This window comes from Nothoprocta perdicaria, unplaced genomic scaffold, assembly GCF_003342845.1.
Source record: "Nothoprocta perdicaria isolate Ctin4 unplaced genomic scaffold, notPer1 scaffold_381, whole genome shotgun sequence".
NCBI lineage: Eukaryota > Metazoa > Chordata > Aves > Tinamiformes > Tinamidae > Nothoprocta > Nothoprocta perdicaria.
In genome coordinates, this window is record NW_020455623.1 from 348,087 (window position 1) to 361,387 (window position 13,301).

Below are 13,301 nucleotides of genomic sequence, written 5' to 3' on the forward strand. Positions count from 1 at the left end.
CCGCCTGCCCCCCTGCAGCGTGTGCTGCACCGGCCCTCCCGCCTGCCCCCCTGCAGCGTGTGCTGCACCGGCCCTCCCGCCTGCCCCGCTGCAGCCCTGCCAGACATGCGGCAGCACAAGGGGAGCTCCCGCTGTCGCCTGCACAGCACCCGAGCCCCCCCACTGCAAGGCTGCTCAGGCTGCCTGTGGGCCGCCAAGTGCCCCTGCAAGAGCCACGCGCAGGTTTCCAAGAACATGTCACCCAATGTCACCATCAYGGGCAGCAAGGCAAATATTAGAGCTTTCGCTATGGCTCGCTCACTCTCTAATGACACTGTGGCTGCCTGTACCTTCTCTTGGGGGAAAACAGCCCCAATAGCCTTAATCACACACACACACACACAATATATRTAATATCCAACCTGAATCATAATTAATTCTAGTCAATACATTCATCTTAAAGAGTTAAGCATTTTCCTTTTCATTTAGTGACAAGCACAAGTATTGAAGTGTATTCCTCACATCTGAAGAGCACCATTAATCATCTTACTGAATAAATCCAGTAACAGAGRGAGAAAACAGTTCTTCCCATCAATGTGTTTTGCTTACCTAATACTGATTTTTCTCTTTTGTTTCAGAGTCCAGTAAAGAGCAGTTTGCCTACACAAACATTGCGGAAGAGCTGGTTAGACTCTTCAAGAAGCAAATAGAACACGATAAGAAAGAGATGATTTTTGAAGTTTTGGCTCCCCTGGCAGAAAACGGTGAGAACTGGATCTTATTCTTTACAGTATTTCCAATTCCTTCCCTCATACGCACTTCGGTGCTACAGCGTCACTGGCCCCGAAGTTCGGAAGCCCCCTGGCCGACCCGGCCCTTGTGACCACAGAGCCGGGGTCACCGGAGCGGGGATGTGACAGTCACCTGAGCAGCAGCCACCGAAGGCTGAGGCTGTTCCTGCCATTCCGCTGTATTTGACTTCCCTGGCTCTCCAGTGGGAATTTTAATACCAGCTTTTTAGAGGTCTCTGCCAGATTCCTCTGCAAAATGATGTGAAGAACAAAAGTGCCCTGGAGTGCCTTTATGTAATTATTATTCCCTGATGACATGTTAGGGTACTGCATAATTGCTATCATACCTATGCTTCATATTAATGTATACTAATAACCAAACACTATCCTGTATAACTATTAAGATCTGTGCTTTTCCTGGGCATCTYGTTTTTATCCTATGTTTTGAGGAAGGGCTGCTTGTTGGAGAAGTCTTCTCTGAGCCTAAAACTGGCGATCACTCCTCAGAAGTAGCCAGAAGGTTTCTCTGTGGAGTGTAGAGGACTGTTTCCCCCTAAAGCTCCCACAAGCTGCTCTCATAGCTCTGTAGTGCCTAAAGAATGACAGAAGCAGCAGAGCAAATGGCTCCAGCTTCCACAGGGCACTGCAACACCGATAAATCAGCCACTTGTTCATTATCGAGCATATTAGAACCACCAACAGTTTCATTTCCTATGGATTTTTTTTTTTGCTAGAGATATTGTGATTGCCTGGCTAAGATCAGGACGCTCTCTGCACTTACCATTCTTTGAGACACTGAATAAAGTGAATCTGGGTCTTTGTTGGCATTTATTATTAGCCTCAGGAGGTTTGAGCAGTAAATGAAAATGATGTGTGCAGGATCATCTCTTCCAGATGAGCTGTTCCTCCCAAACTAATTCTGGGTGGTTTGTATTAWTTAGCACGTGAACTCAAAAGACGCTGAGAAATGGGAGCTAGCAGGTGGACTTGGCCAAGGCTGGGGAGGGAAGCAGCAAACCCGAGTGCAGAAGCCGCTCAGCGCTCGACTGCTCTGCACTTTGCCCTCCTCGCCCCAGCACTGAAACCTCCTYGCAGGCAACAGAAGAGAACTGTACATCCCAAAGATTTAGGTTTCATCCTATTCTATTTGGTCTATGTCTGCCCGATTTACATAATATATAAACCTGGACAGATTAACATTTTTAAAAATTAAAGCCAATGTCAACTTTTAGCAATGATTGTCTTTTGTCATAAGCGGTATGTAAAAATAGAATTCCATTCTCCAGTCCTAAAATGCGTATTTTGCCAAAATACATTATTGTCCATGTATACGGTTGCTCTAAAACAGTCCCATCCTTTGAGATCGGCAGAGATTTGAGCACATTTTTTTTTTTTGAGTTTGACATACTTCAATTCAATACTTAATTGTTCTTAGGCTATGTTTTATAGCCATAATCAACCGCGATGGGTTTGCTGCTGCTGAGCCTAACTCAGCTGCTGGCCTSTGAGGAGGCCGCCAGCTGAACTCTGCTGCTGGGGATCCGGGGCAGACTCGAAGCAGAACAAGCTTGGGTGCCCAGACTGCTGAGCCRCTTCTGACTACGTAATTGGCAATAAGTCAACAGACAAAAACATTTAAATGAGGCATTTGCCGTCTGCTTTCTTTTTGTTAAGACACTGACACAGCGATTTCACTTCCCAGCATACCTACAACCTGGTGTTTTCTAATACAAAAAGTGGGGGAACACCCTATTCCTGACCAGCAGCTAGTGTAAGAGCACAGCTTTAAAGGTCTTGGCTGCTGGTTTTGGATCCTGTCGCAACGCTGATGAACAGGTCAGCTGCTCTGAGAGGCAATGAATTTCACCCAGACCAAGAGCCACGCAGAAACGCAGACCCCTCCCTCACAAGCCCTAGAACACTCTTCCTAACCCAAACACCACTTGTAAACTGTGAGAAACACTTCCAAAGTTTTGGCTTTTAAAAATATTTCAACTTGGGCTAAACTCCATATTGTCAAAACATCATGTTAAACATAAAATAAACAACAGGAATCCATTTGTTTAGATGTTTCTGAAGGGCTCATGACTCTGCTCTGTGTCAYGTGCATACAAAAACTGTCAGCATCATTTTCACATAAAAAGGAGACATCCTATAACATTCCCATTTAGCAAGAGGGAGCTAAGGTAGGCAGAAAAGAAGCTCCCAGCTCCAGGGTCACAGTGGGAAATCTTACAGAGAGAACAACAAAAACCACAGCTTCCAAATCCCCATCCATCCTCTGCCTGAACAACATTCACTGTCCCCCCACTAAACTTCATGCCCAGTAACAAACAAAAAATGAGTTTTGCCTCACCAATTCCAGCGTTCTCCACCAGACCAACTTTCTTTCCCAACCCAACGCTTTGGATTTGGCCTGACAGAACTCCTGCCCAGCCCGGAAAACCTTGGCTCTGCTGCAAGAAATGGGAGAGGAGCTGTTTGTTAAAATATCAGCCCCAAGTTTTCTGTTTGCCCAAGCACATCTCAGTGACATTGGTGGCTCCTCTGCATGTGAAAAGGGACACCTTCAGTTTGTCCTGCAGCACCGTCAAGGCCTTTGGAAAGCCCTAGCACAGCAGAACCATACGAGTCAGCTGCATGGGGATGGAGATCAGCATGCCCGAAACTTCCCACTTCCTCTTCAAAACTGAGCAGGGCCATGGCAGGGGGCTCGGCGTAGCTCCAGCGGGGAGAAGGGAAGGAAGTTCAGAGCTGGGGCAAGGCCTGGTGCATGAACAACAGGGAAAACAGAGGCTAAGAAAGTAAAAAGACTGAGGGTTTATCTACACACGCTGAGAGAGAAACCACAGGCTTCACTACTACTTTTCTCCATCTGTCTAGCATGTGCATACAATCGTACTTAAAACAAAAAACTCACAGTTTGACTCCTCTACCCCTGCTATTGTTCAGACGTGATTAAACTGCAGCTGGTGGAAGCGGGCTTGGTGGAGTGTTTACTTGAGATTGTCCAGAAGACCGTGGACAGCGACAAAGAGGATGACATCGCAGAGCTCAAAACAGCTTCTGATCTCATGGTTTTGTTATTGCTTGGAGGTGAGTGCAGCGAATCACTACCTGCTGCAGAGCAGCAGCAGGTACGTGCGGGCCGTTTGGCTACTGCCTTTTACTGTTTATATTAAACACATTTTAAATAACTCAAGGGAGCTGACGGGCGTGACAATAAATCATAAGAGACAGATTTAGTGTCTCATCCTACCGCAAACCTGGATGAATTGCAGCGAGGCTAGTAGAGCTTCCCAGGTACTAACAGGAGCATCCTGCCTAACACACGTTTCTTTGCCTCACTCCCTCTCTGTGCCTTTCACCCCAGATGAATCCATGCAAAAGTTATTTGAAGGAGGAAAAGGCAGCGTGTTCCAGAGGGTACTGTCCTGGATCCCCTCCAACAGCCATCAGCTGCAGCTGGCAGGAGCACTGGCTATTGCAAATTTTGCCAGGAATGGTAAGAACACGCCAAAACACCCCATGCTTGCGTGTGCCCTTCTCGCAGGCTCCAGCTGTGCAACTACCAGTTAGGAGCATGCGCTGGCGTAAGGCATTACTATTGAGCTGCACAGTAACTGCAGTATTCTTACATTTTATCAGCCTGAGGGGCACTAAGTCCACTTTTAAAAGGTGGTGTACATTTTCGTACAGTATATATTCTAGTATGAGTAGAGAATTATTCCCTCTGCACTTTTTGAAACCGCTATTTTAAATTTGCCAGGAGCACTCTCATTGGTGCTGGTGGTCAAACGCCCCAACAGCAAAACCTCGAGGGGAGCAGGGGAGTAACTCGGGGCACTTTAAAAAGCCCCTGCAAGACCCTCGGTAACGATTCCCTTATCGCGCGCAGACGGAAACTGCATCCACATGGTGGACCACGGCATAGTGCAGAGGCTGATGGAGCTGCTGGACAGACACGTGGAGGACGGCAACGTGACGGTGCAGCACGCGGCGCTGAGCGCGCTCAGGAACCTCGCCATCCCAGGTAAGCCCCGCGCCCACCCCAGCCCGCTGCTGCTCCTGGAGCCCCGGGAATGCCCCTGGAGCCCTGGGACTGCCCCCGGAGCCGGGCAAGGCAGCTCCAACGGGCAGAGCCAAAATGTGGCAGAGCTACGGGCCGCCCCTCGCCCCAGCGCTGGCCCTGGCAGCCCGGGGCACCTTCCACCCCTTCCACCTTGTTGTGCTCTTYGCAGCGCTAAAAAAACGAAACTCTCTGAAAGCAACCTTGCACACCTACTAAATTCATACATGGGCATTACCCTGTTGGCTTGCCGTTCTCGGGTGAGTCATTCCWCCCTGTAGCCTGTAGTCAGGAATGTCAGCTTGAAGGCAACATTATGGGTACACAATGGCTGTTTCTATCATGCAAAACAAACAAACAAACAATACTAACTGATCCCAGTGATGAACTGCTTGCTGAACACCATTCTGAGTAAGAACTAAATTCCTCTCCCCTGCCTCCCCCCCGAGTAAAACATTGAACCAACCTTGCAACTTGGAACACTTAAGAACACACAGATGCAGAGGACTCAGAGCAGTGGATGGGGTGAATAACAACTTAGGAGGCTCTGAAGAACACTGGCTCCAGATATGTCAGGACACAGCATTTTTTGCACAGACTGCTCTGAGCAAACAAGAGGTTGCTGTATCAACAGGTCACTTTAGTTCCTTACCTTACAAGGAATAGAAGAACAACGACAGGAATCAGAGCGGCTCCCTTGTATTGCGGGGTGCAAGTACCAGCCTGTGCAGCTGCCTACTGGGCAAATCCCTCCCTAGAGCCAGGAGGAGGGCAGGGACCCTCAGGCCGGGCACGGGAAGCTCGAGGCACGCGCGAGGATGACACTCCTCACTTGACACACACGTCTCGGTGACCTGTTTCTGCGCTCAGCGCTGAGCACACGCTCGCGCCCTGCAGCCTGTGTTCACAAGCCATTCCTCAGGCTTCCTGACTGTCTTGGAAATGAAATGTTCCTGAGATCGATTCTGTTCTTTATTCATGCAGTTGTAAATAAGGCTAAGATGCTGTCAGCTGGCGTTGCGGAAGCAGTATTGAAATTTCTCAGATCCGAGATGCCCCCTGTTCAATTCAAGCTGCTGGGAACATTACGAATGTTAATAGATGCACAAGGTAAAAATAAACTGTTCTCTATGTTAAGTGATTCTCTTTGGTTCAGTCTGTGATATGCTGTTAGATTCTTACAGGAGAGTAGCAGGGCTTTTTTCACAATTTATTCCTGAAGTCTCAGAATAAACCCAATACCTATGCAAAGTGAGAGAAAGGGAGGGCTGATTTTCATCTTATTTTTTAATTTTTAGAACTTCTAAACTGGCTGCCAGGCACCCTGGGTTTTATGTGCTTACTCACTGTTGTACTTCCAAACTCTTCTCCAGTTGTCTTGTTACGTGTAGGTACTTTAGCACAGGTGTTTTAAGCTCCCACTCCCAACTGCGGGATTCCCTTTCTGCCTTTCCCCGTCCCTAGATTTTTTGGACCAGAAAGACACAGGTGTTAATCGATCAGCTGCAATTTCAAAATGCAATGAGATTTTAAAAGCTGAGTTTTGCAGCTTATTCTGTACCTAAGGTGAGGTTAAGTAAAATAGGAAAGTTGCAATATATTGTAAAGTTAAAAATCCGCTATACAACAAAGGGGATTTGCTCCTGGGATCACTTAGCAGGTTTATTACCATTTTATTAGTATTTATCTTTGAGTCAGTACAGCCAGTCAGTACAGTCAGTACATTTTTTCCTAAAGTTCTGCTCCAATTCCTCCACAGCTACTGGATGCAAAATAGAAATTCCCTGTACCCGACTCCAGGGTTTGCAAAACCCCACCCTACTGACCTGAGCACTGTCTCATGTTTAGATATTTTGAGGATAGCTCTGGGGGGAGCACGATGCCACCTTTGCTCGCCCTGCCGTTAGTCACGGCACCAGCCCCATCAACCGGGCTCACTGGTTCTTTTTGGAAAATGGGCTCAGAGTGTTTCCGTATTTTGTTTCCATGTTGACTTCGAGCTTTACTTGCTCACACAAAGCCCAGGCTGTCCTCACTGCTAGCGCAGAGTGAGCCTCTATTTAACAACTCCCTCCTAGTTTAACTTCCCGCACGTTTTTCTAGAACATGCTACGATAGAAATAAATAAACGACCACTTTTCTGTTGTGTTGCTGGCTCTGCGCCGCGCAGCAGAGGCAGCCGAGCAGCTGGGCCAGAACGTCAAGCTGGTGGAGCGGCTGGTGGAGTGGTGCGAAGCCAAGGACCACGCGGGCGTCATGGGCGAGTCCAACAGGCTGCTCTCCGCGCTCATACGACACAGTAAATCTAAAGTAAGTTACCTCTGCACTCAGTCCTCTTGCTAAAAGCAGCCTCTGGTGCCTCCAGCCTTCTGCAGAGCCAGGCTGGTTTGCTTGCGTGGGGCTTTTCCTCCGAGCCTGGGGCCTGGCTATCAGACACTAGCACCACGCTCAATAACTCACCAGAATTACACAGTTAAAGCAAAATACAAAGCCAAATCTAATTTCAGAGCTGCAAGCCAGTTAAAGGATCACTCTTCACATGCCCCACTGCAGTTTCACAGCCTTAAGAGRTCATCAGAAACAATCACTTACCCTGAAGCCCAGCAGAAGCTTTCTGTTACCTGTCCCAAGGCCCTGCATTAAGGGAAGCTGTAGGGCAGATAAGTCCGTCCCTCCCATCACCTTCACAGCAACCAAGTGCCTTCACATGCCCAGTCCCCGCCTGCCATCCTTGCTCAAGTAAATAGCCAGGCGATAAGGACCTAACGAGAAACAGCTGCATCTCCTCTGGTCTTCCTTATTCCAGGCCCCAGGGCTTTATCACTTACTTAACAAGTGCACTGATAAGAACACAGGCTGCAGGACAGAGCCTAACACTAAGAAATGTGATTCAGAACACTCTGATTTTATCAGAGGCCTTTTTATTCACACACAGCATTTGMTAAGAGCCAAACAGATACTGTGGAACAGATCTATACCGAGCCTGTCCAAACCAAAGATCAACATCGGGGGCCTTGGGAGTTAGCGTCACTGYAGGCTTCTCACACAGCCTTCTCCTTCCCCTGTCTCCTTTTCACAGTCAAGCTCCAAAACTGCTCCGTTTTCTCTCCTCACTCCCAGAACTACTTTTTTTTCTTTACACCACGAGCTACATGTAGATATGCTGCAAAAAGCCACAGAAATTTGAGGTTTTACATCAAAATGCTCTACAAGATCAGAAACTCTAAACCTAATTGTAGAGACACCATGGAGAGCATGAAGCAGACACCATAAAACAACAAAATGAGCACAAATAAACGTCCCTATGGTTTTAGGTACTCCCAGAGGACACTGCATTGGGAGTAAGGAAATACTTACAAGTTGCGGGGGCCGGATTTATTGTAATGCTTTTACTGCCCTCTAGGTTTAGACACAAGCACAACTGAATGGCTCTTTACTGCACATGCAAATCACATTGCTTGTTGAATCTAAAAGCCTATAGGGTATTTTCAGCAATGCCTACGAGGACAAGGGTGACCTGGCAAGCCGCGTCCCGTCCCAAAGCGGGGCTAGGGCACATGCGAGTTGAGCCTCCCCGGCGAGGCGAGTGTCACTGCCCGTCCTCTATGGCACGCTGCCCGTCACAGCGTGACCTCCCCCTACGGAGCCGGGCAGATTTTGACTTCGAAGGCGAYGCCGCCTTTTGCTGGCTTGGTGCAATTCCCACCAACTTCCCGGGGAATTATTGCTCCAGCTGTTGTTCTGACCCCCGGGCACCCACAGGTGCTTTCCAGGCTGGCGCACACAGCGCGGGGTGCCCAGGGGCCGCCTCGCCCTGCGCTCCGCTCTGCCCATCCCTTCCTTGCAGGACGTCATCAGGACCATCGTGCGGAGCGGGGGCGTCAAGCACCTCGTCAGCATGGCGACCAGCGAGCACGTCATCATGCAGAACGAGGCGCTCGTGGCGCTGGCGCTCATCGCCGCGCTGGAGCTAGGTGAGCGCCGCCGGGAACCCCGCCGCCGGAGCCGGGCACGGCGGCCGGAGCCCATAGCATCCCCCACACGCCCCCTTTACTGCACGCCACAGCACTAGACACCCCCACACGCCCCCTTTACTGCACGCCACAGCACTAGATGCCTCCAAGACAGAGATGATTCAAGGTCTCAACCAGCCTTCAGGAAAGCGCAGTTTAGCAAATCAAAACTGGGCAGCAAATTGGGCTGTCTTAATTAAAAGGCAAAAACACCTCTACTCACTTGAGTCTTCTAACCTGCCTTTACCTGATGGTCTTCAGAAAGTGACAGGTTTTGAGCCTGAATTCAGTATTTAACTTTTCTTTAAAAACTACAAAATAAATTACTTACATGCTGATCATGCTTGATTTTGCACAAGCTTTCCTAATGGACCCCGAGTTTCCTCTGTCACGAAATTGAGGATTGCCCCATCTGCCCTTATTCGGACACCACTTACAAAAAGCAAATTGAGGTCATTAAGAGGTTTTGAAAATTTAAAATATTGCAATTGTTCACCTCAGTAGCTAAAAAACCAGATGCAGTTTCTGTCAACTCATTGCTCATTAAGATTTCATTTTTTCATTATATTGTCAGGGCCCTTTCAAATAGTTGAAAAATTTTGCATAGAAATCACAGCAAGAGCTGTGATTTCTATCAGCATACCACCTAAAACGCTTCAGTTTTATGCCAGAAAGATTACCAAGGTTTCAATAAATGGATAGATAAAAAAAAAAAAAAAAAAAAAAAAAAAAAAAAAAAAAAAAATAAAAAAAAAAAAAAAAAAAAAAAAAAAAAAAAAAAAAAAAAGCAAGCAAGCAGCTCTTCCACATTAACCAGTTTTTGCTTGTATTGCAGCCACTGCTGAAAAGGATCTTGAAAATGCTCAGCTTGTTCAGATTCTCCACAGACTGCTCTCAGACGACAGGAGCGCACCAGAAATAAAGTACAACTCCATGGTCCTGATCTGTGCCCTTATAGGATCTGGTGAGTATTGAGAAGGGGCTGCTTTCCTGAGAAAGGTACATTGAGACTCAGTTCTCCCGGTTTAGACTGACCGTAGTCTGGGCAAGCAGTGGTTTTACTGCCTCTAACGAGCGTCAGGAYGTTTGCTGCGAGGAAGCCCTGTGTGGGCCCAGCAACCAGCAGCGGTCGGGATCCGCCGGGATGATGCGCAGGGGTCGGGCCCCCGGCAGCAGCGGGAAAGCAGGAACGCACACGGGGGTTGGGAGGCTTTGCCAAAGCAGCCTCGCCAGCCCTTGCGGCTGGCGCGGGGCACTGCCGGCGCCCCAGCGAGCCCGGGGCGCTTGCAAAGAAACATCGCGTTGGTTCTCGGGCCGGCCCCAGCTTCGAGACAGACACATCCTCTTGGCTACAACTTAAGCGCCCTGCTGCTTGCGTGTGTTTATGAACACAGATACCCCTTACACCACAGCACATTGCCAGGCGTGTCTGTAGCCATTTCAGAGCTGAGCACAGCTGAGTACACAGCCTTGGCTGCCACTGAATGGAACGAGTTTCTTACAAGCACGAAGCCTTTCTGCTCCTGCACCTGTCTCGTACCGAGAGCTTTTCCTTTTGCTACGTCTCTTTCCAGAGCCTCTTCAGAAGGAAGTGCAGAGCCTGGCGTTCCTAGACGTGGTATCGAAACTCCGCAACCACGAGAACAAAACTGTGGCCCAGCAGGCCTCGCTAACAGAGCAGAGACTTGCTGTGGAAAGCTGAGGAAGGTCTCCCGTGTTCCCAGCATCCCATCACAGAGCTCACCTTCGTCCTCCGTCCTGCTGCCGCTCCTGCTGTGTTTTCCACTGTATCACTCGTGCATGCGTGTAATGTCCCCACACCAGTTGATGAACTGCTGTAGGTACCTGTCCAAAAAACAAAAAAAGATTTCTAAAACTCCATAGGTGGTGTTCACATGAACCTGTCAGGAACAAGTCTCTTCCACCCATAACTGTTCTACTCGTATTCTTGTTGCTTGGGCCACATAGTAGAATGTGCATGTTGTAGTCCGATGATGATGTAAAGTGGTACTACACAATAACTCTCTCCTCACACCCCAACTGCATAACAATGTGCTACTAAATTAGGGATAATACAAGAGGCAGCAAGTCCAGGCTAGAGGGCTGGCTATAGGATTAAGAGGTAAATCTAGCTCCATTTTTGGTGCTTTGGAGATGCAGGTGTGAATGCAATGTACTGCTGCTCATTCACTGGTCTTGCCTATAAATGTCAAACTCGTGGTACCTAGAGGTAACAAATAAAACTTTCCGTGCTCTCACTTTACCCCACGGTTTCCCCTTTTCTGTCGGCAAGTGCAGCAGCAGCGACTGCACCTCCCTGCACTTGTGAGGAGCCTCTTTCCATTCCTGGCTCTGGCCCCAAAGCAGCCACTCTTTCAGTAAAGAGAAACAGAGAGAAAACGCGTGGGGCTCTCACCAGAACATGCTGCACAATCTTGTCCCCCAAAGCCATGCAAGGTTGAGCGCTGCTGGTCTTGACTTCTTCCCTTCCTCCTCCTCCTCCTCCTCCCCCTTCTCTGCCTCTCCCAAGGAGGAGCAGTTGCAGGCAGGTCGTGCAGGACCCGATCCCACGAGCGAGATGCGGGGCGTGCGGCCCCCTGCCCCATCTCCTCTCGCAGGTGGGTGAGCTGCGATGGTGCCCGTTGGAGGTGCCGCTGCCCCGCTGCACCCGCACAGCTCTGCGGCGCACGCGGCAGCGCTCGGGCACGACGAGGGGCAGCGATGGCACCGGTTCCCAGCTAACGCTCCCTGGCCAGCGCGGTGCTTTGGACTGTGGGCACCGCTGCCGAGATGGGTCGAGTTGGCAGCGCATGGACCGAGCGCTCCTGTGAGCTAGAACATGAAGGGAATCGAGGGCTCCTCTTCACCAGCAGGAAAGACGCTCTCAGAAACCAGGTCACGAAGCACCAACGTTGACCTGATGAGCTACGACATTTGGCCTCACGAACCCACGCTCCATCCCACCCAACGCTCCCGCGGGAAGGGCCCAGCCCTGATGGGGAGCAGAAGTTGATTATGAAAAGAAATTAGAGACCTTCCTCACTAGCCTGCATTCAAAAGCTGCTGAGATGGTACCAAAACCCAGCAGATGCTACAACAATATTCCTACAGCAGAGCAGATCCCAAGTCCATTTAATCCAGTGCCAGAATCTAACTGGCAACAGCACAGTCATAAGAGAAAAAAAAAGCCTTTAGCATTAACCGTGCACTAGCCTCTCATTTCAGAAGAAACCCCAGAGATGCCTGCAAGGAGCAGCGCAGTGTCAGCGCAGACTGCAGGGACGCGGGTGCAGAGCGGGTCCCAGCGAGGGCGGGTTGTGCCCGGGTGCCTCAGCCCCGCGTCACACCGGGACACGTGCGTTCCACATGCCCAAAGCATGGAAATCATTTCCATCCATTTCAAAAGCTTCCCAAACAAATAGAAAACTGCCAGGTAACTTTGACCTGAGTCTAGAGAGGGACCCTTTAYCCCCTGTGACACCAATACAAAAGTGCCAGTATTGGTGTGAGGTGACTGTAAAATCATGATAGTTTCTATTCTTTAGTTATCTAACTGGGCCTTAGGTTAAGCATTACCCATATCTTTACTATTCATTTTTTTATTAGGGATACCACTCTCACAGCAAGCAGGTACATGGGTCAATCCTCGTATCCTTTTGCACGTTTTCCAGGTGGTTTATGTGGACAGAATATTAAATAACCCACATTTCCAGATTAAATCCATGCTAAACCCATACAGAGAAGGAAAGGTCATACAGGCTAGAGGGTTTTTTTTCCCTTTTGTCATGAGAAGATGCTGGACACACAGGACCCTTTCCTTTGCCTACTGCTGCCACAGAGCAAGGCAAAATGCTTCACCGCTGCATTAGCACGTAGGGCAGAGAGGGCAGACAGCACCCGGCTGCTCTCTCCTTCACCTCCATCTGTAGGACTTCCACAAGGTCCAGCATCTCGCCAGCAAAGGAGCAGGCAAGCACTTACCTGCTCACACATTACAGTGTGGAAATAAAGGAAAAAAGTCACTTTATATAAGGCACAAATCCCAGGATAGATTTGGGATTCATAACATCCAAGTGGTTCAACTGAGACCACAAGCCCAGTTTGGGTCATTCATTTCAAGGGTCCCAGAAACATCAACTAATGACTCAGTTCTGCATACAGAATACAGAGAGCTGTTCCTCGTTCTCCCTAAAACCGTGAAAATGGTTCATTTCCCGGTTCTCTCCCATGTTTGGAAAGAACTCAGCACTGCCCTGAACTGTGCTTTTCGGTTGCTTTTCATTCCCCTGCCCCTCAAAAGGTCTCTGCATTTGCATCTTGTTTTGCCAAAAGCCTTCTCYGTATCTGGAGACAGACACACACCCCAGAAACGTGTGAAAGGCCTCTGACCCGCAGCGTGCAGAGATGCGCTTTTAAACTCGTCAAGGGGGCGTCTTGTGGACAAAGTGT

General features: G+C 49.1%; 1 protein-coding gene across 2 annotated transcripts in view; it reads left to right on the forward strand.

Moving 5' to 3' along the window:
* RAP1GDS1 (Rap1 GTPase-GDP dissociation stimulator 1) overlaps positions 1 to 11,034 on the forward strand; it is a 73,478-nt gene extending 62,444 nt beyond the window's left edge. For both annotated transcript variants that reach the window (XM_026044775.1, XM_026044777.1), the window contains 9 exons: positions 618 to 743; positions 3,723 to 3,866; positions 4,144 to 4,275; positions 4,669 to 4,803; positions 5,824 to 5,949; positions 7,010 to 7,149; positions 8,687 to 8,813; positions 9,688 to 9,816; positions 10,427 to 11,034. In XM_026044775.1, the coding sequence (XP_025900560.1) occupies positions 618 to 743; positions 3,723 to 3,866; positions 4,144 to 4,275; positions 4,669 to 4,803; positions 5,824 to 5,949; positions 7,010 to 7,149; positions 8,687 to 8,813; positions 9,688 to 9,816; positions 10,427 to 10,554 (1,187 nt within the window). In that variant the 3' untranslated portion in view covers positions 10,555 to 11,034. The remainder of the gene's footprint in view (positions 1 to 617; positions 744 to 3,722; positions 3,867 to 4,143; positions 4,276 to 4,668; positions 4,804 to 5,823; positions 5,950 to 7,009; positions 7,150 to 8,686; positions 8,814 to 9,687; positions 9,817 to 10,426) is intronic.
* The last annotated feature ends 2,267 nt before the right edge of the window (positions 11,035 to 13,301 follow it).